General features: G+C 35.0%; 2 protein-coding genes across 3 annotated transcripts in view; both read left to right on the top strand.

The window, feature by feature from the left end:
* LOC149211948 (Ribosomal protein L25/Gln-tRNA synthetase, anti-codon-binding domain-containing protein) overlaps positions 1–5,000 on the top strand; it is a 136,136-nt gene extending 131,136 nt beyond the window's left edge. For both annotated transcript variants that reach the window (XM_089391631.1, XM_089391630.1), the window contains one exon: positions 4,485–5,000. In XM_089391631.1, the coding sequence (XP_089247757.1) occupies positions 4,485–4,708 (224 nt within the window). In that variant the 3' untranslated portion in view covers positions 4,709–5,000. The remainder of the gene's footprint in view (positions 1–4,484) is intronic.
* Positions 5,001–7,009: 2,009 nt separating this feature from the next.
* Positions 7,010–7,387, top strand: LOC149211947 (UDP-glucose 6-dehydrogenase 4-like). Its single transcript, XM_089388522.1, has one exon. The coding sequence runs from the start codon at positions 7,010–7,012 to the stop codon at positions 7,385–7,387; it is 378 nt and encodes a 125-aa protein (XP_089244648.1).
* The last annotated feature ends 16,641 nt before the right edge of the window (positions 7,388–24,028 follow it).

Below are 24,028 nucleotides of genomic sequence, written 5' to 3'. Positions count from 1 at the left end.
CTTTGCATCAGGACTTAACAGTTGGAAGGATACACCAACATTTGAGCAAATGTGGAATGCATGCAGTCAAGAAGAAGCTCGAGTATTGTTAACTAACAACAAGAAAGAGGATGAAGAAGAAAACATCTCAAATGCCTATTTTGCTCATCACAAGAAGGGAACCTTCAAGAAGTTCAAAGGACCAAATAAGAAAGTTGACCTATCCAAGATTGAATGTTACAATTGTTACGAGATCGGTCACTACAAAAGCCATTGTCCAGAGAATCCAAGTATTAAGAAGAGAGAAAGAGAACATGCGAATGTTACTGCTGAAGGACCACAAAGAAGAACAAGATGGAAGAATCCAAAGTCAATGACTTATTTGCTAGAGATACTTAGGAACACTATCCCTTGCATATCCTTTTGTTCTAAGTTTTGAATTGTTTTCTTTTATATTTTGATTTCTAGAACTTGTAGGTCTAACATGTCTTCTTAGAACACCTTTTTTTTTAGTTGTAGGTTTCCCTCAAGATTTCATTAAGAGGGAGCCTCCACGAATTTACCAAAAGATAGGTATTCTGTTCTTTGTTTCATCTTTTCATGTTTGGTTTCCTCCTCACATCAAGACTTGTTTGAATGATATGCTAATAACCTTTTGTATTTTCCGTGTTAGGAAAGCTTACTGAATACTCAAGGATTATGGAGGAGACTTCAAAGGATAGACTTGAAGCATGTAAGTTTTACCTTTCAAGAATTGTTGTCATACAAGGTTTGTTAAGGAACAACTCTAGGGTTTTGAGTCACAAAGATTCTTGTTAGGGTGATTAATCATTAGATTGAATCTACCCCTTTTTGTGGAATTTTAAAAAGGTTCACTGTAAAACCCTGACCTAAGGGTATGCCGATGCTAATATGGAAACCTTGGGCTACTTAGAGTTGTTGATGAAATCTAGAATTCCTATTTTTTTATGTTTTGGTATTGTTATGATAAAATCCCTAGTCCTTTAGGGTTTGCTATCCAAAGTTATGTATTGAAACCCTAGATCCTTGGGGTTTGATGAATTAGGGTTTATGAGCAAACCCTTATAATATCTATAGTAAGATCCTAGGAATGAAGCCCTAGGTGTATCTTTGTCTGTTTGATTGAAACCCTATCTTGGTCAAAATTGTTGTATGTCTAACTTTAATGTATTGATATTTGTGTCTTGGGTTTACCTAGTAGATATTGTTGTATGCTTGTGCATGATTATGAAATCCTAGATGTGTATATATGCTAACCTAATTGATGATGCTCATGTTTGTGAACTCTAAGGTTTGTAACAAAAACCCTAGTAAAGATTAATATTCTAGGATATGATGATATTGATTTCTGATATGATTTAGTTTTGATAAATCCTAGGGTTTGCAACAAACCCTAGTAGAGTCTAACATGTATAGTAGAATTGTTATTTGATTGAATATCTTGAATATGAAATCTAGGGTTTAGTAGAGTTTGTCATATATCTCTGAAAGTAATATTGAGGCCCTAGATATAATGAGACTGATATCTTGATTGAGTTGCTTTAATTTTTAATGATGTGGTCTAGGGTTTATGACAATAACCCTAGCAAAAGGTATGTGTCTCTTACTTATTATGAACCTAACTAGGTTTAGGTATTTGATGTCTAAAGTATTTGATTGTTTTGATGCTTCCATTATATTGACATAACTTTGATATTGTTAACTTCATGCTTCTATATATGTATTTGGTTGTACTTGCTATTAAAGTTTTGCAGGTACACAATCTTCAAGATAGTGAAGATGTGCATATGAGCATGATGAAGAAAGCTATAAGGATGATGATGATCAAGATGACCTTGATGTTGTAAAAAGGAATGAAGCCATGATAGGTTCTTTGATGTTAATCTCCCCAAATAAGAGGGAGGGCATATTATGATAGTCATGATGGATACCTTAGAAGAGGAAATTGGAGAATGAATGAAAGTACTACAATGTATTGAGGATGTCTTGGTGCTTTTGAAGAAATGAAAGAAGAAAAGCTTCCAAATAACTTGATATAAGTGGCATCAGGATGATTGAATACCTCTAAGGTTTGTGTTTACTTGTATATATTTTTGAAAGTTTATTACCAATTGGGGTTTGTGCTTGTCTCTCCATAAACAAGTTGAACACTCTGGTAGCATGCTTAGACAAATGGATATATCTAGTTTATTATGGATAGATGAAGCATCTAAATGGCAGATGCTTGGGAGGACATTTGGCCGACCTATGTGTGTTGATGCTAGATCTCGAAGAGTGAGGGTGGCATTGGTCTTGGAGCTCTGACCTTGGATACGCACCTAGATCCCTAGGTTGATGGTTAGTTAGTAAGCTTGATGGTACCTAGACTGGTTGAAAGCTTGAGTTCATCTTAATCCCACCCGGATAGATTACCCTGGTTAGGAATCTAGTCCGCAACATTGAGTGTGCTAGAACTCTTTGTAGTTCATTTTGGAGATCATCCAGTACCTCTATATATATGTAATTATGAATACCTCCCTAGTTAGGAGGGAGTGTTGAAGAATGTAACTAGTATCGGTCTTCATAATTGTACTCGAGTCATAATAAAAAGTAAAGAAAAATAAATTTTATTATTAAATAAATTGACTTATTAAAGCATGGGTTTCATGCTTGGTTCAATTGTTTTAAGGTCAAAGCCTCCATTGAAGGCTTCTAGGGTTTATGTCAAGTGTCCTTGTCCATGTCATGCTGTAAAGAACCCTTCTTGGGATTTATTTGTCAAAGAAGAAATTTATTTTATTGTAAAATAGGTCAATTAGGCCTCCTCCACCAAGTTGGCCCTCAAGGAAAGACAAGTCGTCCCTATTAGAAGAATTGGATCACCTAAGATGACTATATATATGCAGCAACTCGACTCATTTGGAGGACATCTCACACAAGTTCAAATTGAAGTAGCTAGGAAGTAGAAAAGGTGCGAAGTTCAAGAAGGAAGCTAGAATTGAAGTTTTTGGGTCTTTTCCTTTCTCTCTCATGTGCAAAATAATTCTGAAGCTGCATCAAGGTCGAAGCTGTGAAGAAGCTGCATCAAGGTCGGAGCTGTGAAGCTGCATCAAGGTCGAAGCTGTGAAGCTGCTAGGCTAAAGCTATTGAAATTGCTAGATTGAAACCGCAGTCCTGAAGCTGGGTTGAAGATCTGTTGCTGAGAAGCTGAAATTTCTAGATTGTTGTTGGGTTGAAGCTCTTGGATAAGAAGAGACTACTAAATCATTTTGGAAGGCTAACTTGGTGGAGGAAGGTCTGCTGGTCTAGGGTCTTGGTCTATCTCATTTGAATTACTGAAGGAAGAGTTCTTGATTGGGTTTTCCCCTATATAGGGGTTTTGCCCTAGCTGTGCGCCTACTTCTGGTGCGTTGATCTTCGTGTTTTGGTTTTGGTATTTGCTTGATGAACTAAGATAAAGGAAGAACATAAGAAAGAATAATAATTCAAAGAAATCGTAAGTAATTATCAACAAGGAAAATTCTTTCTGCCTTTCCGATTTTCCACCAAATGGCAGCCCCATGATTCACGTTCTCATGTCTCCAAGGCTAATGTAGATATCACTACTTCACTAAAGAGAAAGGCTCTCCAGAATGGAGGGATGCCATGGCTGCTGAAATTTGTATATGATGCCCTAATGAAAAATCAGACTCGGGACCTAGTCCCTTACCCAAGGGTAAGAATCTGGTTGGCATCAAATGGGTTTATAAAACCAAGTATGACATGGGTGGAAATTTCAAGAAGCATAAAACTTTTCTTGTTGCTATAGGCTCCTCCCATAAAGAGGGCATTGACTATTCAGAAACATTTGCTCTAGTTGCTTGTATGGACTCAATTCAAATGATTGTATTTAAAGCTGCTTCATTGAATTGGGAAGTTCATCAGTTGGATCTTCTAATTTTTTTTTTAAACACATTAAAAACCGTAAAATAAAATAAGGTGGCAAAGTGAGAGGCCTTAATACCTTAGTCTTTCACCTATAAAATAGTTCCTTCCCCAACCAGAAACACATAAACTAAGTTTCTCATAGAAGTTTGCATTTCTGACTTTGTGAGATCAATATGGAACAAATATATTTAAAGATGGATTATTGATGTTTCTGGTTCATGCGTTTTCTTGTATTTCCCTGTATCCAGACTTCCCAAAAAATTCATCAGATTCATATCAGGATCCATATGTCTCCGTGCAACCTAGAAACATAAATATAATATACCATGTTATGAAATTTTATTTATGTGAGCACAGTGCTTTGCAATCATGCAGTATTCAATACTTGATATTTTGTGAGGGTGAACAGATTCTTTTTACTATTTGGAGGTTAAAATCACAAGGACACCAAATTTAGTTCATTTTATTGTAAATAAAATTGTTGACTTTAGCAGATTTTCTTCTTGATATTGAGTCAATGTTATCTCTCAAGTATTTTTAATGGAGTACATAATTGATATTTTTCCTTTGAATGATAGGTGGGTATCTCAACACGATAAGGAGAACTGTCAAATTTCTTTGCCCAGCTGATCTTATTCCACCATACATTGATGTGGACTTGAGTGAATTGGATATTGGACAGAAATTGTTAATGCGTGATCTTAAAGTCCACCCTTTGTTAAAGTTGTTGAAAGCGGATCAGGATTGGCCTGTATGTAAAATAATGGGATCAAAGTTCAAGGCTCAACAAGCTGGTTCTTAAGTTGACTTGTAACTCGTGCAACTCTTTGTAGAAGCTATTGGTGGCTTTCGATATTTGAAAAATGTGTTTTTTTTAATAAAAAATGGAAAAATGGAAAATTGTTGTCTGGGAAGTGAGAATTTAGCCTGTCTTAGGTAATTCATGTCTATTGTAATTGCGTTGTTACTTTAATCAAATGATGGCTAAAAGAAACATTGACAATACTATCGTCCATAGAAAGGTCATTTGTGATAACTAATGCAGAGGATACTAATTCAAGGAAGAATTGAAACAATGCATTTTCATTTCTGAATTTCTTTGGGTTATTGTTCTTTTATGGTGTGTTCATTGAACTTTGCCATCTGACTCGACCATCATGCATGCAAGTCAGGTTTGCCAGTGGATTGTCAAGAGTTTGCAGAATTTAAGTTTTGGCTTATTGATATGTTCTTTGGGTTGGGGTAACACATTGACTTTAAATTCTCGAACATTGTTTTCTGGGACAATAACAAGTGGTCCTTTTGGGTATGCCTGATGACAAACAGTAACTTGGATTTTTAATTCTATGTTCTTCCTGTCTTGTTTTAGAGAACAAATTGGCTTGAATCTTGGAGAACTAGAACAAAGATCCAAAGAGCTGAGATTTTTTTCAGGTACAGGATAAAGCGCACAAATTGATATTCAGTGGAATTTTTTTTGAGTGATTATTATGCCATTATATGGTTTCTTTGGGTTCATTCCTTCCATGTCATGACATATTGATTTGGACATGAAAGCATAATAATAATCCATACAAGAATAGGATTTTCGGAGTTTAAAGTGAAGGTATAAAACATACACTTCATGATAAAAGAACATATGGTTGTCTTAGGCATGATATGCTTAAATCCTTGACAAATGCATTCTTTTCAATGGATATAATTTTATGCTCCATGGCAAGAAATTTCAATAGGGTAATAGGATGATATTTTCCAGATTTGCTTTTCTATAAAATTGCTATAAACAATGGAACATCAACGAGATGACCTACCAGGATGCAATTCCTATTGCATCAAAGGTTACTTTTTAGATTTTGTAGTAAAACAACCTGAATCTTATCCCTTCCAACTTTCTGGATTTTTTTACATGTTTTGTTTGGACATTGAAATTGGAGAGTTTTGTATTAGTAAAATCTGTGTCAAGGTGACAGCTGAAGTACAAAAAATTTTGATTTCTACAAAATTAGCCAGTTCAAAATCTCTGGCTCAGAGAAGACTATGATCTTGGCTATTGCAGGTGGGTACATATATTCAAGGAAGAGGTTTGTCTGGTATTCTCTGTAAAGAATCATAATATAAAATTATAAAATACTGGATTAAAGGGGACCTGAGATCTGAGGAGGCTGCTGAGCCTTGCTGGTGTTTTGCTCTACCTCTGGGACTGAAACATTCAAGTCAATGTGGAACTAAGTGGACTGAAAATGCTGGGATTGTCTGCCATTGATGAGACCTGTCTAGTTCAAACCGTAATTCACCAATCATGGAGCACAAAGCATTGATTTCGTCATTCAACCTTCGAGTGGAATGCTGATGTTGTATAAATAGAGTTAAAGAGGAGCTCCATTTGGGACTCCAGATGCAGAATCTGAATCAAAAAATGCAATGTTGGTTGTTATGTAGGTTGGAGTTGTCCTCCGGACGAGCTACGGCAGGTCTACAAACAGAGGAGCCTCTGCACGCCATCATGACAGAGCTGACAAACTGGAGAGGAGCAGAGCAAGCAGAAATGACACAGGCATGAGAGAGAACACAAACACCAATGGAAAAGGAGAACTAGGAGTGAATAAAACATCGCATAGGCCACTGGAAAATGAATAGAGGTGAATTGATTGAGATATCAATCAGGGCAGGAGCCCTCACACTACAAAGAAGATTGAGGAATCGGACGAATACTTCATCTTGTTGGAAAATACCAATCAAGGTATTTGTAGATTAATGTTGATTCTACTTGATAATTACTTGTTATATTTGTTAGCTTTATATTATTTAGCTTTATTTCATCAACCAATTACCAAAACATGACCACAAAGACATAAATAACACAAAGGCTCCAAGGCTCCCAGCTAAGCCAAAATCTCACAATCGGGGGAAACCCTATCGGGTTTTGGTTTTGATCGGCGGCAGGGAGACCGCTGAGGGCCAAAAGGCCATCGCTGCGCTAAAGGCGGTTTATGCCCACTGGGTATCGGAGGACCGGATCATCATCACGAATCTTTGGTATGCCGAGCTCTAGAAGCTTGCTGCGAATGCTTTCTTGGCGTAAAGGATTTTGTCGGCGAATGCCATGTTCACCCTCTGTAAAGCCACAGGGGTCGATGTGGCTGAAGTCGTGTCTGCCATGGGGAAAGATTCTCGAATGAGACCTAGGTTTTTGAACGTCGGTGTTGGATTTGGCGGGCCATGCTTTCAGAAACATATCTTGAATTTGGTGTACATCTGTGAATGCAATGGGCTGACGCCAATTACTGGAAGCAGGTTCAATAATATCAATGATTCTCAGAAGAGCAGGTTTGTGAATAGGGTCGTGTCATCGATGTTCAATACAGTGTCGGGAAAGAAGATTATGGTCTTAGGGTTTGTGTTTAAGAAAGATATACGAGATTATAGTGAAACTGCTACCATTGATGTCTTCCATGGGTTGCTGGGGATAGGGCACAACTGAGCAACCCTATTGAGCATCTACAAAATATCCAGAAACCTCACCCATTTGTATTAGATACACCAGCCACGTGTTAGTTTCTAATTAGGAGAAGGCAGATGAAAATGAAGGTCCGTGATTCGCTGGGTGAAAAATGTGTGTTCACCCAACTCGACAGAGAGACGCTTATCTCTCACCCAACCCCACAGAGAAACAGAGAAACGCCTATCGACGTAATTAAAAAGCTCATCTCTCACCCAACCCCACAGAGAAACGCCTATTGACGTAATTAGAAAACACCATTTTTATTTATTGTGTGTTGTGTAGAGGAGCTTCAAATAAAACACACATTTAAAATTTGTAGTTTGGGTTGAGTTAATTTTAATGCTGAATAAATGAATAATTTGTTTTTCTTTATTAATAAGATATTGAATAAAAAAAATAATTTGTTAGTTAATGAAATGCTATTACTAAAATTGTGTAATATTTAGTGGAGTTTGGATGTTTATTTCTTTTTATATGATTTCTATTCTTATTCCTTCCCTATATAATTATAAGTTACTCCTTTCCTTGTCATTTTTATTTGACGAAGACTAAACTCCACACAAATTAATTAATCTATATTTCAAAAATATTCATTATAAGACAACCTCAACACCTATATACATATAATTAAATGGGCAACAAATTGAAATATTGAATTATAAAAATATCATCTAAATAAAAAACAATATTAAAAGGCTATCTTTTAATTTTTTTGAGACACTCTTAAAAGCAAAAATGATATTAATGGATTTTTGAAGAAGTACTAAACAAAAAAATATTTGAAGTAGAGTTTTTCAATTTTTTTTCTACATGATATATGAAATTGAGATACATTAAAAAAAATATTATTAATCAATGAAATTGAGACACATTTAAAAAAAGTAATATTAATCATAGGCATGGAAAAGTAATAAAACAAAAAATTATTTGAATTACAGTTTTTTAATTTTTTTTTTAAAGATATATGAAATAGTATAATTTAAATCTTATATGTTATTTTGTTATTTTTTGACAGTTTTTTTAATTGGATTGAGAGGCTTATTTTACAGCCCAGTATGAGTGGACGTGTAAGTTTTTTGTGCCCTTTTATAAAAAAATGAAAAATAAAAAAACTATGTTCTTAATAGAAAAATAATGTCCGCTATAATTAAAAAATGAATATATTGTAAAAGTAATTAGAAGTAAAAAAAATATGAGTAGGATGTTCAAACTTTATAATTAAAAAAAAATATTCTAGAGGATATTTAAATAAACTCTCTAAATAAGTTTGCACGTGAAGAAATTTGATCCCTTTGATCCCTATATGTTATTTTGTTATTTTTTGACAGTTTTTTTTAGTGTATTTTAAATGTTAGATGAAATATGATTATTTTGGGAAGGAGATTCTCCCCCTTTTTTCATTTCTTCTTAAATAAAAAATCTTAATTTTCATTATAAAAAAATAGAAAGTACATTCAATATATGCACCATGTGTATTCAAAAAGTATGTGAGAACCACCAAAATCCAAAACATATAGGCTTGGTTTACAAGCCCTATCATGTCCATAACCTATCTCAAACAATATGTAAGAGCATTTAAATATACAAACTTGATTTAAAGCCCCTATTTTGTGCATGACTTGTCTAAAGTATATATGAAAGATCATTAATATATACAATATACACCCAATGTATTGAATAAGAACATAAATAAACAATAGTAAAAAATAGATTAGCCTTCTTTCTGCTCTAATTGTAAGCCCTCTATGAAGGGCATGTGATAGTATTATGGTTTTGAATATCCTATCTTCTCAATGGTCTTCCAAGTGCCCAAATCCTATAGAGAACCAACCTTAGATGTGTTCCTTTCCATGTAATCCTATGGAGTTTGTTGTTGTGTTCTTTCCATGTAGATGTGATGATAAGATATATGGTCAAAAGTTTGTCTAAGATGATAAATTTCTTCTAAAATAGGAGACAATGTGTGCACGTGACATCTCTCAATATTATTGAACCTATTTATGAAGATCATAAAGTATCCAAAAATTTGTATCTGATAACATTCTTTCTCAATAGCAAAAAGGAAAAGAAGTTTAAGGCTAAGGATTTTTGCATAATTTTTGGATCCTCTACCCAATCCACTCTAAAGGTTGAAAGAATAATTTTCATGTAGGTAGAGAATTGTCCCCCCTCCAAATTCATCGTCTATCAAAGAGGCCCTATCAAAATAGGCCCAAGGGAAAGAATGATCGATATCTTCTGCACTTATATTATGTGGAATATCCACAAACTCAGAGTTGGAGTCAAGGAGGAGTGAATAAATATCCAAAACTTGTGCTGCCACAATATTAGGAGAGGAAGATTTGTCCTGAAAAATACCATTACTTCAAGAGAGCCACATGCCCCAATTTATGATGGGAGGTAGTCTTCTATACTTCTATTATGGGAAGGAGTTATGTTAAAGGAATATAATTTTCTAAACAATAACAAGTAATTTTAGGTCTCATTCGATAACCAAAAAAATGATTAAACCTTTATAGTATCTTTGAGATACCTCATATAATACACTGTTTTAGTGGTTTGTGTACATTGATTTAAATAATTTACAATTTATCTTTGAATTTGTCTATGGTGGTGCAATGGGGAATATCCATTTGTAGACCTACAGATAAATCACCACATTGTGATCCATTACCATTGATAGGGTCTATGATACATATCTCAAGTTTGTGGTGTAATACTCTTAGGTTTGCGATATATCGATAATGTATTTTGCAATATAGTACTCACGGATCTTTGGTGTAATACTTCAAAGTCTATAGTGGATACTCACGAGCCTATGTTGGATATACTATCAGGTCTATGGTCGATATGCACTCTTGGGTAAATCATACTTCTATGGTGTTTATCATATTTCTTCGGTGATATCTTTTGAACTCTATGGTGCCTAGTCTTGACGATATATTCTAGGGTGATATATTTTGAAATTTTTAGTGCCTAGCCTTGGTGGTAACTTCTGCTATGATATCTTTGGTAGCCCAATATTGGTGTCAACATATAATATATTGAATATATATGTTGAACTCGATGATCTCTATTATGCACGTAGTTTGAATGGATCTACATGGATGTAATTACATTCTGTGTCTATGTCACTTTTGATCGAAGATTGGGTTTGCGGTTTATACCATTAAACCAACCACAACTTTGCAATAATATAATTGCAATATATTTAAATATGTTCCATCACTCATAATCTAAGTGCATAAGTTATTTTTATCTATTTTATTTCTTCTTGCTTATTATTTTTAGTTTTATTTGTTAAAATTATGAGCACTTCACCACATATGTCAAAAACTCAACCTAACAAGGGGAGGTGGAGCAAAGTCACCCTACAACGTATTTATTATCATATTGATTCATTAGAAAAAATAAGAGAAGAAATAAGAGAAGAAAGATACATGTAACATAAAATAGAATTAGCTAAAATGCTTGGCAACAAATTCAATTTTTTAGAAAATAAAATATTAGGGTTCAAGAATGAAATGCAAAAAATGAAAGATAAGATATAAGAAATGGAAATTAGAAAAAAAATAAGTGGTTGAAGAAAATTACACCTTGAAAAACGATATTAAAGATTTAAAAGAAGAATTAAATAACAATTTGGCCCCAAGTAGCCCAAAGAATAAATTAGACATCAAACCCATCAAAGAGGAAATGAACAAGCTAATTGAGCTAGACCATGAGCACAATAAAAAAGTCTCAAATATTATAATCACTAGTATAAAAGAGCATAAAAATGAGGACACATTAGAAATAATAAAAGAAGAATTAAAAATTAAGTCACTAATTGAAACAACTTATCATAGAAGCAAGATGGTTAGGAAATGTACGCAAGCATAAAGATAAATTGATCCATGTTAGGGTTAGCTGTGGTGACCATAAATTTGGCATATTTATTAAATATTCCACCCTAAAAGGTACAAGAATATTTATAAATGAGGACCCAATCCTAGTAGACCAAGTTCATATGAGGAAGGAGGTTCAAAAGGTAAAGGATGCTCAAAAAGTATTGAAAATGGACAATCATTAGAAATATAAAAGCTATTATTAGGGATAGAGACTAAAATGAGAGTAATAAATAGTGTCTTGAAACACTCCAGATCCTTTTTTGGAACTGTTGTGGCTTTCCATGGCATAAAGGTTCTATGTTAAGTTGGATCCCAATTGAAATATATATATATATGTTATGAGTGCATCTGTTACATCTGATCCATCGTTTCAAAAAGGAAGGAACCCGCTCTACATATATTTCTAGTCTTTTTGCTCCTACTAGCCCTATAAAAACAATTTTGTGATTTTTTCTATTATGCTATGACTCCAACATGCATAAATATGCCAAAAGACAAACAAAATGAAAAAACATTTACATGTTATCATAGTTATAACTCTAATCTTGGAGATTCATCTTCTATTCTAGACTCCTCTGGCTAGGGGGTTGCTATTTTGTTCAAATATAGAAGTACTTGAGTAATTGTTGTTGCTTCACTACTTGAGGAGGTTGGTTCTAGGGATCTCATCTCTATTTCTATATGTAAAACTTTTTTTACTTTTGAAGGCTGTTGATCTCGTCTTCATTCCTTTGCATAATGAACCTCTCATGTATGAGTAAATCCAAAATTATTGAAATGATGACAATGCTCTGATTTTAATTCGTATGTAGGGTGGATATTTCTTCTTTGAGGAGATTTAGTTCCTCCCTTAGATGCCATATTTCTACATTGAGAGATTTGGCCATAATGTACCCTGATGCAAAATTAAGGTTCCCACACTAAAGGAACACAACCTCTTCTCTATACCACTTGAAAATTGTCTTATCTACATATGTGAAGTATACATGTTATAAATGCATAGAATCACTCGCTAACTCAATAACTTTCCCTGATTTACTATCACATCCTAGATATCATCAACAACCTTCGAAGGATGGCTCCAAGTCTTCTACCACGCAGGTTGAAAATTATGTGCCCATTGGATTGATAGAACAAAATTACTAGATAACAAATTTTTGATCTTTTTGATAGTGTGATTCCTAAGATTAAGAGCCCATGAGGTTATGCAATCACCACATTTATTCTCACAAATTGTATTTTGATTGATTTTTAACCATGGTGTGCGCCAACATAGCTTCTGAATTTCCTTAATGACACTATATATTTGACCCGAGTGTGAACTATCTAGAGGAAATGTAAACGTACAAGTCATCTTACTATAATTCAATGTGTGACTTCCCCAACATGATTTCGATCATTAGTAGATTAGCTGCATGTCTGAGTGTCATAAATGGAGTTGTAGTAGGTCAAATTGAAGAATTGGGTTGCTCCAAATCTCGATTCAAGTTAGATGTGCTTTTCTCTGAGGCTATAGGACAATTTGGTCATTATTTTACCTTTTAATGAATCCCAAGCTCACCATAATATAAATACTTGTTTATTTCTTATTGTGTACCTTTCCTACGTTGCTAATTCCTTTCCCCCTGTGCAAAATAAATGATTGGGATACATGTATGACCTACCTCATTTGTACTAGAGTTATGATAATCCCATGTCATCTTGCTTCCCCCTTCATCGATACAAATAGAGACACGATCCTTAATTAATCTTCACTTTCTTAGAAATTTAGTTACCGAATGAGCCCCGAGGGTTAGCTCAATCGGTCGAGTCCCCCTCACTAAATCACATTTTCTGTTGAGAAGTCACAGGTTCAATTCTCTTGAAACTCTCGGGGTTAGGCTCTATGGTTGAGCTGGTAGAAAGTGATCCCTTAAGGTGGATCTTCCTGGCACAAACATTTTTTAAACGTAGCGGCCATCGATCTCAGGGGTTCATGAACTAGATAGAAAAAAAATCTATTTACTAAATGCAGACCCTTCCCAATGTCATCCCCACATTCCCACTACGTCATTGCTATGTACTCGCTTTGTACATACCTGCATCTAAGGACATAACATATGGGAAAGTGCATGGGGCATCTCTTCCTTCTGTTCAATTCTACATATGGATTATATCTTGCATTGTACGGAGGCCTTGGTTTCACCATGTGGACATCCCACTTCAGGGCATCAATCACGAGGGCTTCACTTAATGAACCTCGAACATCGTGCGTTTGTGGCATACCAAAGAATACCCTTAATTTGACTACATATAGGAAAATACCTATAAAAATCACATTATTTAACCCCTTACCCAATACACCCTCCCAATAAAAACCCCTACTTTCACTAGATATTGTAGGTATCCATTTTTTCATTAACAATTTTTATACTCCTTTATATTTTTTCATTAACTTTGAGCTCCATTTTTTATACCTTCCAATATAAAAACCCGTTACTCCTTATATATCCCCCAATATATATTGTCATTTTTTCCTCAATATATATCCTCCAATATGAATGCATGTGGTATGGTATTTCTCCCCTAATGAAGCCCCCGTGGCATCAATGCCTTCGTGAATTTTTATTTCAATCAACGTATGTGACATATTGTTAATGTATTATTAATTTTTAATACCCCAATATCCAATGCAACACCTTCATTTGCCAATGTGTGTGTTGGGAGATTGTACTACCTTAGTATATGAAAAATTTCAAATGTTTCAAATTGATGCAACATCCCCTAAATCCTATTTATTAGTGCTTTTAAATGTTTATCTTTTGGAGGATCATTTTTAATGAGACTTTGTACAATAATTAGAGAGTACCCAATGATTTTGATGTTTTGAATTCTTTGGTTTTTATCTAGCATCAAACCCTATCGACGAGCATAATATTCAACTTGGTTGTTTGAATTCCTCGCTAGAGCCATGAGAAGGTTATTTCTATTTTTTCATTGGGGTAAAAGATAGCCCCTCCTGCTCCTACCACCCTTGGAAATTGATATTAATTTTTAAGTTGAATATTAGGAACATGATTAGTCCATGAGGTCCCTCACATAGATGGATTCATTCTGTGGTCATCATGGAAAAACAAATTGTCCATGGAGTAATTGGAGAAATAACCTATTATTTAAAAAAGAATGTTTCTCCTCATAGTCAGGATCATAAAGATAGACTCCCTCAATCGATACTCTTATCACTCCGTAATTTCCCAACGTTGTGGAGAGAAACCCAGAGGTAACCACAAAACCACTTGCAAAGTTGGAATCTAACCCTTCTAGCTTCAGAGAGGGATCTCTCTATTTGATTTTAGATTTCTGTTTTGAGATATTAGGCTAATTATTGAGTTTTGAGTTTGTTTTTTTTAAATATTTGGTTGAAAACTATAGGGAAAGTCCATTGGGCATGGAGTCATGAGTGTCAGGGTGATCAAATACAAAAATGACAAAACAGATGTAGCAAGGCAAGGTAGGCCAACTTTTGGATCTTTAGAGCATTTGTGGAGTGAATGGGATGAAATGATTTAGATTCAATTAAATATAGAGCATGCTAGGATGAATTCTATACTTAATATCAGAGTGAAAACATAAATATTGTTTATAAGCCAGAGCAGAGTGTATTTAAACAATTTCAACCCTTAATCTTCTTTAGACAATAGATACATAAAAACATGTGGAAAAATGGGAAAATAACAATTTCACATGAGAGGAGACACCACTAATTGCTTGACACAAGAATCCTAGAACAAACATTTTGTATTAATGAAATTTCTCACTTCAGTACATGCACAACTTCAAAAGGTCTGCTTTCTTCATACAAGTTCCAACCTTTTCTAAGTCTTATTTTTGAATATTTATAGGAAACTATCACATCTTAGATCGAGTTTCAAAATAAAATATATTTACAAATAATATCTGTTAAAGACAGATATTTTAGATATAGAAGAAGAAAAATAGGGAATTCTACTAAAATTTGCTGCGCTGTTGAGGCTATGTAGGAATCTGGTGATGACTATAGTTATTTCTCTGCAAATATTGTTCCTTTGATGTCGAAAATTTTGTGCTTCAGCTACACTTCATATGATCAACTCTAGCAACCGATCCCACCTTTCTTCACTTGGGGTAGAAAAGTTAACCATATTTCTAAATATTTCATCCACTTTGATGTAAGTTTCAAAAGTTGGCTTATTGACAAAAAGGTGGTGGATTTCATGTTGGATATTCAAATCAAACTGTATTCCCTATATGAATGCTTCTTCACTAATAACTCCTTTTGCTTTTACAAACTTGGAGGCATCAACACCTATGTTGCATAGCTGTTCTTGGTAGTTTTCTAATGGGATCAATTTTCCATTAGAATTCCTCAGAGTAGGTAAACCCTTTTCTTGCAGCGATGTAAATTTTCTATTGAACCTCTTAACTTACAACTCAAGGTCTTTTCATTTATTCTCCAGCTCTATCATCAATTTTTTTTTTTTTAAGACCCGCTTAACCTCCATGATTGTTGTTGTCCTGCCTGGAATATTAAGGTATTCTAGTTCCTCCTTGGTCTTGGAATTCAGTAGCTTGACAATCTTTTGTGCCTCTTCTGGTCTATGCTCCAAATATGCCTTTGTGTTATGTATTGCTGTTTTGACTCTTTGCACAAGTTATTCCTGCTCAAAAGTAATCTTAATTGAAGGCCACATATCTGTTATGTTGGCATTTATATTCTTCCAAATACTATTCTTAGCCTCTGCCAACATCTGAATGACAAAGGATTGGTCTTCATATTTATGTATTTGCTAGATGAGCTTGTAATTTTTTTCTGCATTTCTGACAAATATGCATTGTCATTTTTAATCTTATTCTCCTCCATCTGAGTTAATGTTGTTGACAATTTCTCTTTCTCGGCCTGAACTAATCACAATTCATCCAGAGCTCGAGTAAGCGCTTCTGTTGAATCTGAAGCTGTGGTCTTTTCTGAAGTTTCTGCTACTGTACCTGTGCCTGATGTAGATGCTCTTGTTGCTTCCCACTTTTCTTTTTCTTTCAACAACGCTTTAATTCCCTACTCCATATTTTGTATCTGTGCATTCTCGTCAACCACTATAGTAAATAATTTTTCTTTCTCCATTTCTATATTGGCAACTTCTTTAGCTTGAGGATGTTCTGTGGAGGGTAGCTTTAGTTGCTTCCTCAATGCTTGAATGTCTGCCTCCTTTCTCTTTATGAGCTCTTCTGCTGCTTTGATATCCTTAGGGTCATGTCCTAGATTTATGATCAAATATTCTATAGATTTGATCCTGTTGTCCTTAGCAAATGATGACATCTTCTCAATCTTTAACTAAGAATTCATGTTATTCAAAGATCACTGTTATTTGGAAGCAATCATGGTTGAACTAGTTGGTGTTGAAAAGATTAGTTCTCCTATTTTATTGTGCAATCGATTTGATCGATTTCATGTATATTCTTGGTATCAATTGAGAAAATGGAGGCTTTGTAATCTTCGTCACTCCTGGGAGCTGGTACTAAAAGTTCCATAAAGGCCATTTGGAACTGTCCTTTCTCTGAATCGAATGCAGAGAGTAATTTATGTTGTGTTTTAGTTGTCTGTTTCCTGAATTCAGAGTAGGTGGAAGTCTTCAAAGATTCATTGTTCAATTTTATCTCCTGGTATCTTGAAAATATACTCTGCTGAGTTGAAATTTGGGAAATGGATGATATTGGAGACTGGATTGTTGTTTCTGCAGAAGGTGACTATACTGATTCTTATATTTGAGTAGAAGGAGTGATAGGAGTTTCTAACAAAATCACTGAGGTTGTTTGTTGTGTGTCCCCTTCCTCTAGAGTTTCATCTTGGATAGTAATTACTTGAGGCTTAAACTGAGGATTGACTTGAGGATCTAATTTTTGAGCAGTGTTTGAGTCCTTCTTTTCCTTTTAAAAACAATAAAATCTACCTCTTGATTGTCAAAATTAGTAGGGGACATGGCTTCCCTTTTCTTTTTTCCCTCCTTTTCCTTGGGAAAAGTTGACTGCATCGATGATTGACTAACTAGTTGTTCTTCAGATTCTTGTAAAGTACCCTATGTCCATTCCTCCTGGTTAGCATATTGTTCAATTTTAGGCCTTGGTGTGTGTGCATAGGAGGTAATTTTATGTTCCAATCTAAGCTTAGAAATGATGCATACGGTATCACAGTACCAAGATAAACTAAGCTTGAATTTCATCTGACTCAAAGTAACATCCACTTCCTTTGCTACAGCTCAGGTGTTGATAACATAGGGCCCTATATGAGCCTTTAATTTGAACCGTGCTTTCTTCTTGTAGGAGAAAAAATGCAACTCATCCATATTTAGAATTTTCCTAATGTATTCTAATGCAAATATCCTAATTGATACAAACACTGACAACATGCAAGGAGGTAATTCTGACCCATAAACTCTAATATCAGTGTATTTCTGGTATAAATACTAGTCTCCAACTTTAGCTTGTTTTGACAAGTGTAAAAATTTCCTTCTCTGGTGAAATCCTTGGGATCAGATCACTGCTGAAAAATCATAGTGAGGTATTAGAAATTTGTCAACAAAAGCAGTATAAGGATACTCCTCTGAGTTATTTCTAACTAGAGAAGTCTAATGAATCACTAACCAAGGGTTGCCTTCACTATCTATCTTATGTAAAGGGAACTTAAACCTGTCTGGCTGATAATATAACATAAGGTAAACCAACACTGATTGATACTTAAAGACAACTTCTGCTTTGAAATTTACAAACTGGTCATGGATTGAGTTGGCAAGAAGCTGGTTGTAATTGAAAAGAATTGATGGTTGTTTGCCAACTACAAAAATAGATAAAATACTAACATTATCTCATCTACCCATTGATCATTATGGTACCTGAGCAGTTGGGTTACCATAGAAATTACCTGTTTGGACATTTAAGGGAAAATTGAGACTAGATATGGGGGATTTGTCCCAGGGTAATTCAACATTTTCTGGAAGGAAACACTAAAACATTTGGGCTCTATGAGGGAATGTAAGTTTTTTATACAATTCCATTAAAACATTGACAAAAAAAGGGAGGCCTGGTATTCAATTCGCAGGGTCTGGAAGATACTTTCAGGGGAAATGGAGAAAATGACTTCATTGTTATGGGAAATGACAACCCTTTGACTTGGAAAATGTCAGAGATGGCACCAGGTAGAGAATTCAGGGAAAAAGTGAGTCGGGGGGAAAACAAACTGAGGGAGAAAGGATTCCCAAACATTGAAGTCATCACTTTTGTCCATGAACTTTTGCTTTGCCTCGTACATGTCAAATTCAGACACGGTCTCGACAATCTTATAGTGGGTGTCTATCAGGGGAGATTTGTCAAAATATGGGACTGTGGGAATGAGGGGATTTGACTCTGTAACATTTCCTTCCGCTTTTCGGTTTGATGTCATGAAAATAAATAAGGCTAGTAGAAGAACAATAGTGGAGAAAAGCTTGATAGGAAAAGTCTAAAGAACAGGGTTACCTGAGGAAATTGTTGACTATGCACAGGGAAGTTGTCGTTGAAGGCTGGCAGTTGGTAACTGTTTGTTCTTCATCCTGGGCGATTAATAACGAGCTAAAATAAATGAACTACTAGCATCAAAGGGTTTTTCATAACAATCGAATTGGTTATATAGCGACACGATTACCGCTTATGGAGCGAGAGGAATTTATTCATAAAACGGATAGATTGCAAGAATTAAATGAAATAACGTTCATTTGGGATTTCGTGGTTGATTTGAAAGTTGAACGGACATATGACGTGGCAAAAGCGGAGTGGCGGGGGTAACGAGTCTATGGCGGGATATGATTGGTGAAGGGGGGACACATGGAATGTGAGAATTGGTGCAAGGACGAGCCGTTGGCGGTATTTCGGAGGGGGGGTGTAGGCAGTAAGTGGTATCTGGAGGGGAGCCCCCAAAATTCCCTAGGTGTGGCCACGTTGGCCCGGGAGGTTTCGGCACGAACTTCTTTTCACTCCCCCCCCCCTTCCTCGTGTTAACTGTCAAGAGTGTGGGGTGGGGGGACACTCCTTCGCTGTAGATCTGGGTGGGATTGATCACGACCATTAATTCCAGCGCACGATTTATTCATATACGAAAAAATAGCCTTTGTCACATTACATTATATTAGATACATAAAAAGTCAAATAAAGCATAATAACCAAGGTTTAAAGCCTTATGAAAATGAAATTTTTGGAATATAAAGCACCATTTTTATTGGCTCACTATAGGGGATCATAATTATTTATTTATTATTTTTCTTTTCATTTTCACACACACACACACACACACATATATTATCCCCTATTTTATTTTATCTTTTTCTCCCTCTTTTTCTTTTTGTTTTGTACTTTTGAAAATTTTGTAGAATGAAATCAATATTTACAACATCTCATAGGAGAAAATCAACATATAATCATCAAGTGATCCTATAAATTATAGGACCCTAACAATGAATCCAATGGGGATGGAATCCTCCCTATGAGGTGTCAAGAACATTGTATAACAATAGCCTTTGTCCATTAGGTACCCTGTTCTTGTTCTATAACTGAATTGACTAATTGTTGTTACTATAAATTCTGGCAACAACTCATCCGAAGCTTAGGGCCTTCTCTGTGGGCTTCAATTCCTGATGTCATCCACCCTCACTTGCAGTAGAATGAAAAATTGATATTTACAATGACATGTATGAAAAACACATCTATCCTTGAGTGAAATAGTGCTTGAGTAGTCTGCCATTGACAGGTCCTCCTGGCAGTCCTTATCCAGTCAAATCTTTCAGTAAGAATGCATTATTACCTTAAAAAACTTCAATTTTATAGGGTCCTTTCCATAGATTCTCAAATTTCCCATGCTTACCTTTCACTTAATTTCTGGACTCCTGGCTCAGAACAAGATCATCTAGTTTGAAGCCATCTGCTTTGGTCCTTCTGTCATGAATCTTCTTGATTTTGTCCTGAATTATATGAGTTTTGTTGTATAACTCCTCCCTGGTTTGCTCCAACTAAATCATTTGATTTATCCTTCTTTATACATCATTTGGCTCCACTTGTGATTCTTGCAATAATTTTAACACTGGAATTATAGGGAGGTCGGAAAAATTGGATCCACGCCATATACTAATTGGAAAGGAGACATTCCAATAGAGTTCTTAGTGCTAATTCTGTCAGCCCATAGAGCATTAATCAACTTCTTATGCCAGTATTTCTTATTTTCCTGCAACAATTTCTTTATAATGCTAACTAAACTCTTATTAGAAGACTCAACTAATCCATTCCCTTGAGGATAATAAGCAGTAGGGTGTCCTAAATTTATGTGATACTTGTGATAGAAATCAATTATTTTCTTTGATTTGAAAGCAAAAACATTGTCATTAATGATTTTATGGGGATATCCAAATCTGGAAAGAATATTACCTTCTAATAATTGAATTATGATAGAATCTGTAGCTTGTCTGGTTGGAATGGCTTCAATTCATTTGGTGAAGTAGTCAATATCTATGAGGATCCATTTATGTCAAGCTTAAGAGCTTGGATGGATTTCTCCAATAAAATCTAAACCCCATTGTTGAAAAGGAACCTCCACTGAAATGGGCTTTAAAGGTAAGGGAAAAAGTTTTCTCTTTCCTTCAAAGATTTGGCACTGATGGCATGTTGAAACTCTCTTATGAACATTTGTAAACAAGGTAGGCCAATAAAAACCAACCCTCAGGATTTTTTTGGTTGTGGATTTCCAGTATAAATGTCCTCCACAGTCCCCTTGATGAAAGTCTTCCATGACTTTGTCTACTTCGTTCTTCAATAAACAATTTAGAAAAATACCTCCAGTATCTTTCCAATACACAACCTGATCTAAAATGCATAATTTCATAGCCTTTAACTTGAGGAATCTAGCTTTGGTCTTTGTTAAACCAGGAGGAGCTTGTAAATTTTGTAAAACATAGACAATATCTGCATACCAAGGAGAGGTAGAAAATGCTTCTGATACCTGTGGAGTCGCCAACTCTTCCTGTTCATCAAGTGCAACTATAAAATTTATGTCTAGTGCATGGAAATTTGACTCAGCCATTAGCCTAGCCAATCCTTGACCTTTGATGAGTTTAGTAGGCCTTATCTCAATGTCATATTCTAAAATTACTGCAATCCATTTGCCTCTTTTCCCATCTGGATCAATCTGAGTGAGGATATCTTTCACTACAACACTTGGAACAAATGCAATTATGTGGGAATGTAGAATGTACACTCTGAAGTCTTTCAGTGCCTTTACTAAAGAAAATGCTTGTTTTTCCATGATATTGTACTTTAAGGAGGAATATCTTAAAGCTCTTCTGAATAATGCTATAGGTTGTTCGCATCCCTCCTTGTTTTTCTACAACAAAACTATTGCAATAGCGTGTTCTGATGCAAAAGAGAAAATCATGAAATCTTTAGTAAAATAAGGTCTAATTAAAACACGAGCACATGTCAAAGCTATCTTTACTTCATTGAAATATTTTTTAGCCTCACTATTCCATTTTATCTCAGTATCTTTCTTCAACATGTTTGTGATTGCTCTCAAGATCTCGGCCAGATTTGGAATGAATCTTCTGAGGAAATTGATCCTGCCAATGGAAGACTGAATTTCTTTTCTGTTCCTGGAAGGATCAATATTCATTATGACTTCAACTCTACTGGGATTTAGTCTCATACCATCTTTTGAAATAATGTGACCAAGTAACTTTCCTTCTTCTAAACCAAAAATATATTTTTTGGGGTTCAAGGAAATACCATATTTCCTGCATTTTTCAAAAACTTTCCTTGAGTGCAACAGGCGATCGTCATCTCTTTTGGAAAATATAGTAATCTCATCCAAATAAATTAAAATAAATATATCCTTCTCATCAACGAAAGCAATATCCATTTCTCTCTGGAAAGTGGCCCCTGCATTCATAAGGCCAAAGGGCATCTTGACATACATAAAGGTCCCCCAAGGTGTTGTGAAAGTTGTTTTATGTTGATCATCAAGATGTACCAGAATTTGGTTATATCTTGAAAAACCATCCAACAAAGAAATTCTACTGGAACCAACTACTTTCTATAAAATATGATCCATTTTAGGTAGAGGGTAGTTATCCTTGAGAGAAACTTTGTTCAGATTCCTAAAATCCACACAGAGCCTTATTTCTCTTGTCTTCTTCCTGGTTGGCACTAGATTTGACACCCATTTTGAAAATCTTAAAGGCACAATGATTTTGGCATCAAAAAGTTTTTTAACTTCCTTTTCTATCAAAGGTAGCAGAATTGGATTTACCCTCCTTAATTTCTGCTTGAAGGGTTTTTGGTCCTCTTTGATGGGGATGGTATGTTGTATTATACTTGTATCATATGCTTTTAGATCTTCATAACTCCAAGCAAACACATCAGAAAATTATTTTAATAGATCAATACAACTTTACAATCTTAGGATTTTCCTCAGTACCTATATTACAGTCTTCAACCTCAACTCCTATAGGTTCTATCTTTGGATTTTTGGCTACATCATTAAAATCAAACAACTCTTCTAATGGCACCAAACCTCTTGGTAACACATTGTCTTTCAATTGTAGAACCTCAAGTTCTTATGGAATGTCATCAGTCTCATTTAACACTATTTCATTTATATCATCATCTACATAGTTATCTGCATCAATATGTACATTCTCAAACTCTTCTTTTAACTGCAAAAAACTTTCTATCTGCTCATCACTACCAAAAACCTGCCAATATCTAACATTATCTGGGATAGCTGGCCTATGTTTCACTTCAACCTCATATTTTCTATTGGCATGAAAATTAATCTTACAAGTACTGGCTGAAGTAGCCAATGCATCAACTAATATGTTTTGACCTCTGGGAATCAGAGACAATTGATATTCTAGGAAACACTACAGAAAATCTAGAACAACATTTTTGTAGGCCATTAGTTTAAGGTGTTTAGCCGAGTACTAAACTTTATTTTGGTTAATGATGAGTTCATAATCACCATGTACAAAAATCATTTTAGCTCCCAACCTCTTCAAAAGTTGCAGTCCTAAAATCAGTGCTTCATATTCAACTATATTGTTTGTACATTGGAAATTTAGCTTGTAAGAATGTCCCTTTTCTATACCTGTTTGTGAGTTTGAGATCCAAACACCTGCCCCTACTCCTTCCTTGCTCACTGCCCCATCAAAATCTAGGTCCCTTTTATATACCTGTTTATGAGTTTGAGATCCAAACACATGCCCTTGCTCCTTCCTTTCTCACTGCCCCATCAAAATCCATGTTCCAAAGGGCTTCACCCTCTTCATCTTGCTTCCCAACATCTAATTTCATCTACTCTATCTTGCTAAATTCAACTTCCAGGTCTGACACTTCCTCCTCTACACATCTGTCACTATACAAAATAAAGGAGTCCATATCTGAATGCACATAATATAAGAGATAATTATTTGGTTTGTCTTGTATACTAACCATATATTTCATTAATGTATCCCTGTATAACCTTCTCTATTGACCAAAAAAAAAGAATGGTAACATATGTCATGTCCATCTGCAAAGTACCCTGTAACTTGGTTCCCCATGATATTGGTAGCAACATTCCATACTTGGGAGGTATGTCTGCCACTACAATATCCATTACCACACTATTTGCTGGGATTTGGGCCAGAGTAACACATAAATATTTGAT

Source organism: Pinus tabuliformis, chromosome 1_1 (assembly GCF_031772625.1).
Source record: "Pinus tabuliformis cultivar Carrire ecotype Pingquan chromosome 1_1, CPIR1, whole genome shotgun sequence".
In the NCBI taxonomy this organism is placed as follows: domain Eukaryota; kingdom Viridiplantae; phylum Streptophyta; class Pinopsida; order Pinales; family Pinaceae; genus Pinus; species Pinus tabuliformis.
The sequence above is the reverse complement of the archived record's forward strand: the minus strand, read 5'-3'. Positions and strand labels throughout refer to the sequence as shown.

What these genes read in the sequence shown, in the direction of transcription:
- LOC149211947 (XM_089388522.1), top strand. Translation starts at nt 7,010, where the DNA reads ATGTTCACCCTCTGTAAAGCCACAGGGGTCGATGTGGCTGAAGTCGTG.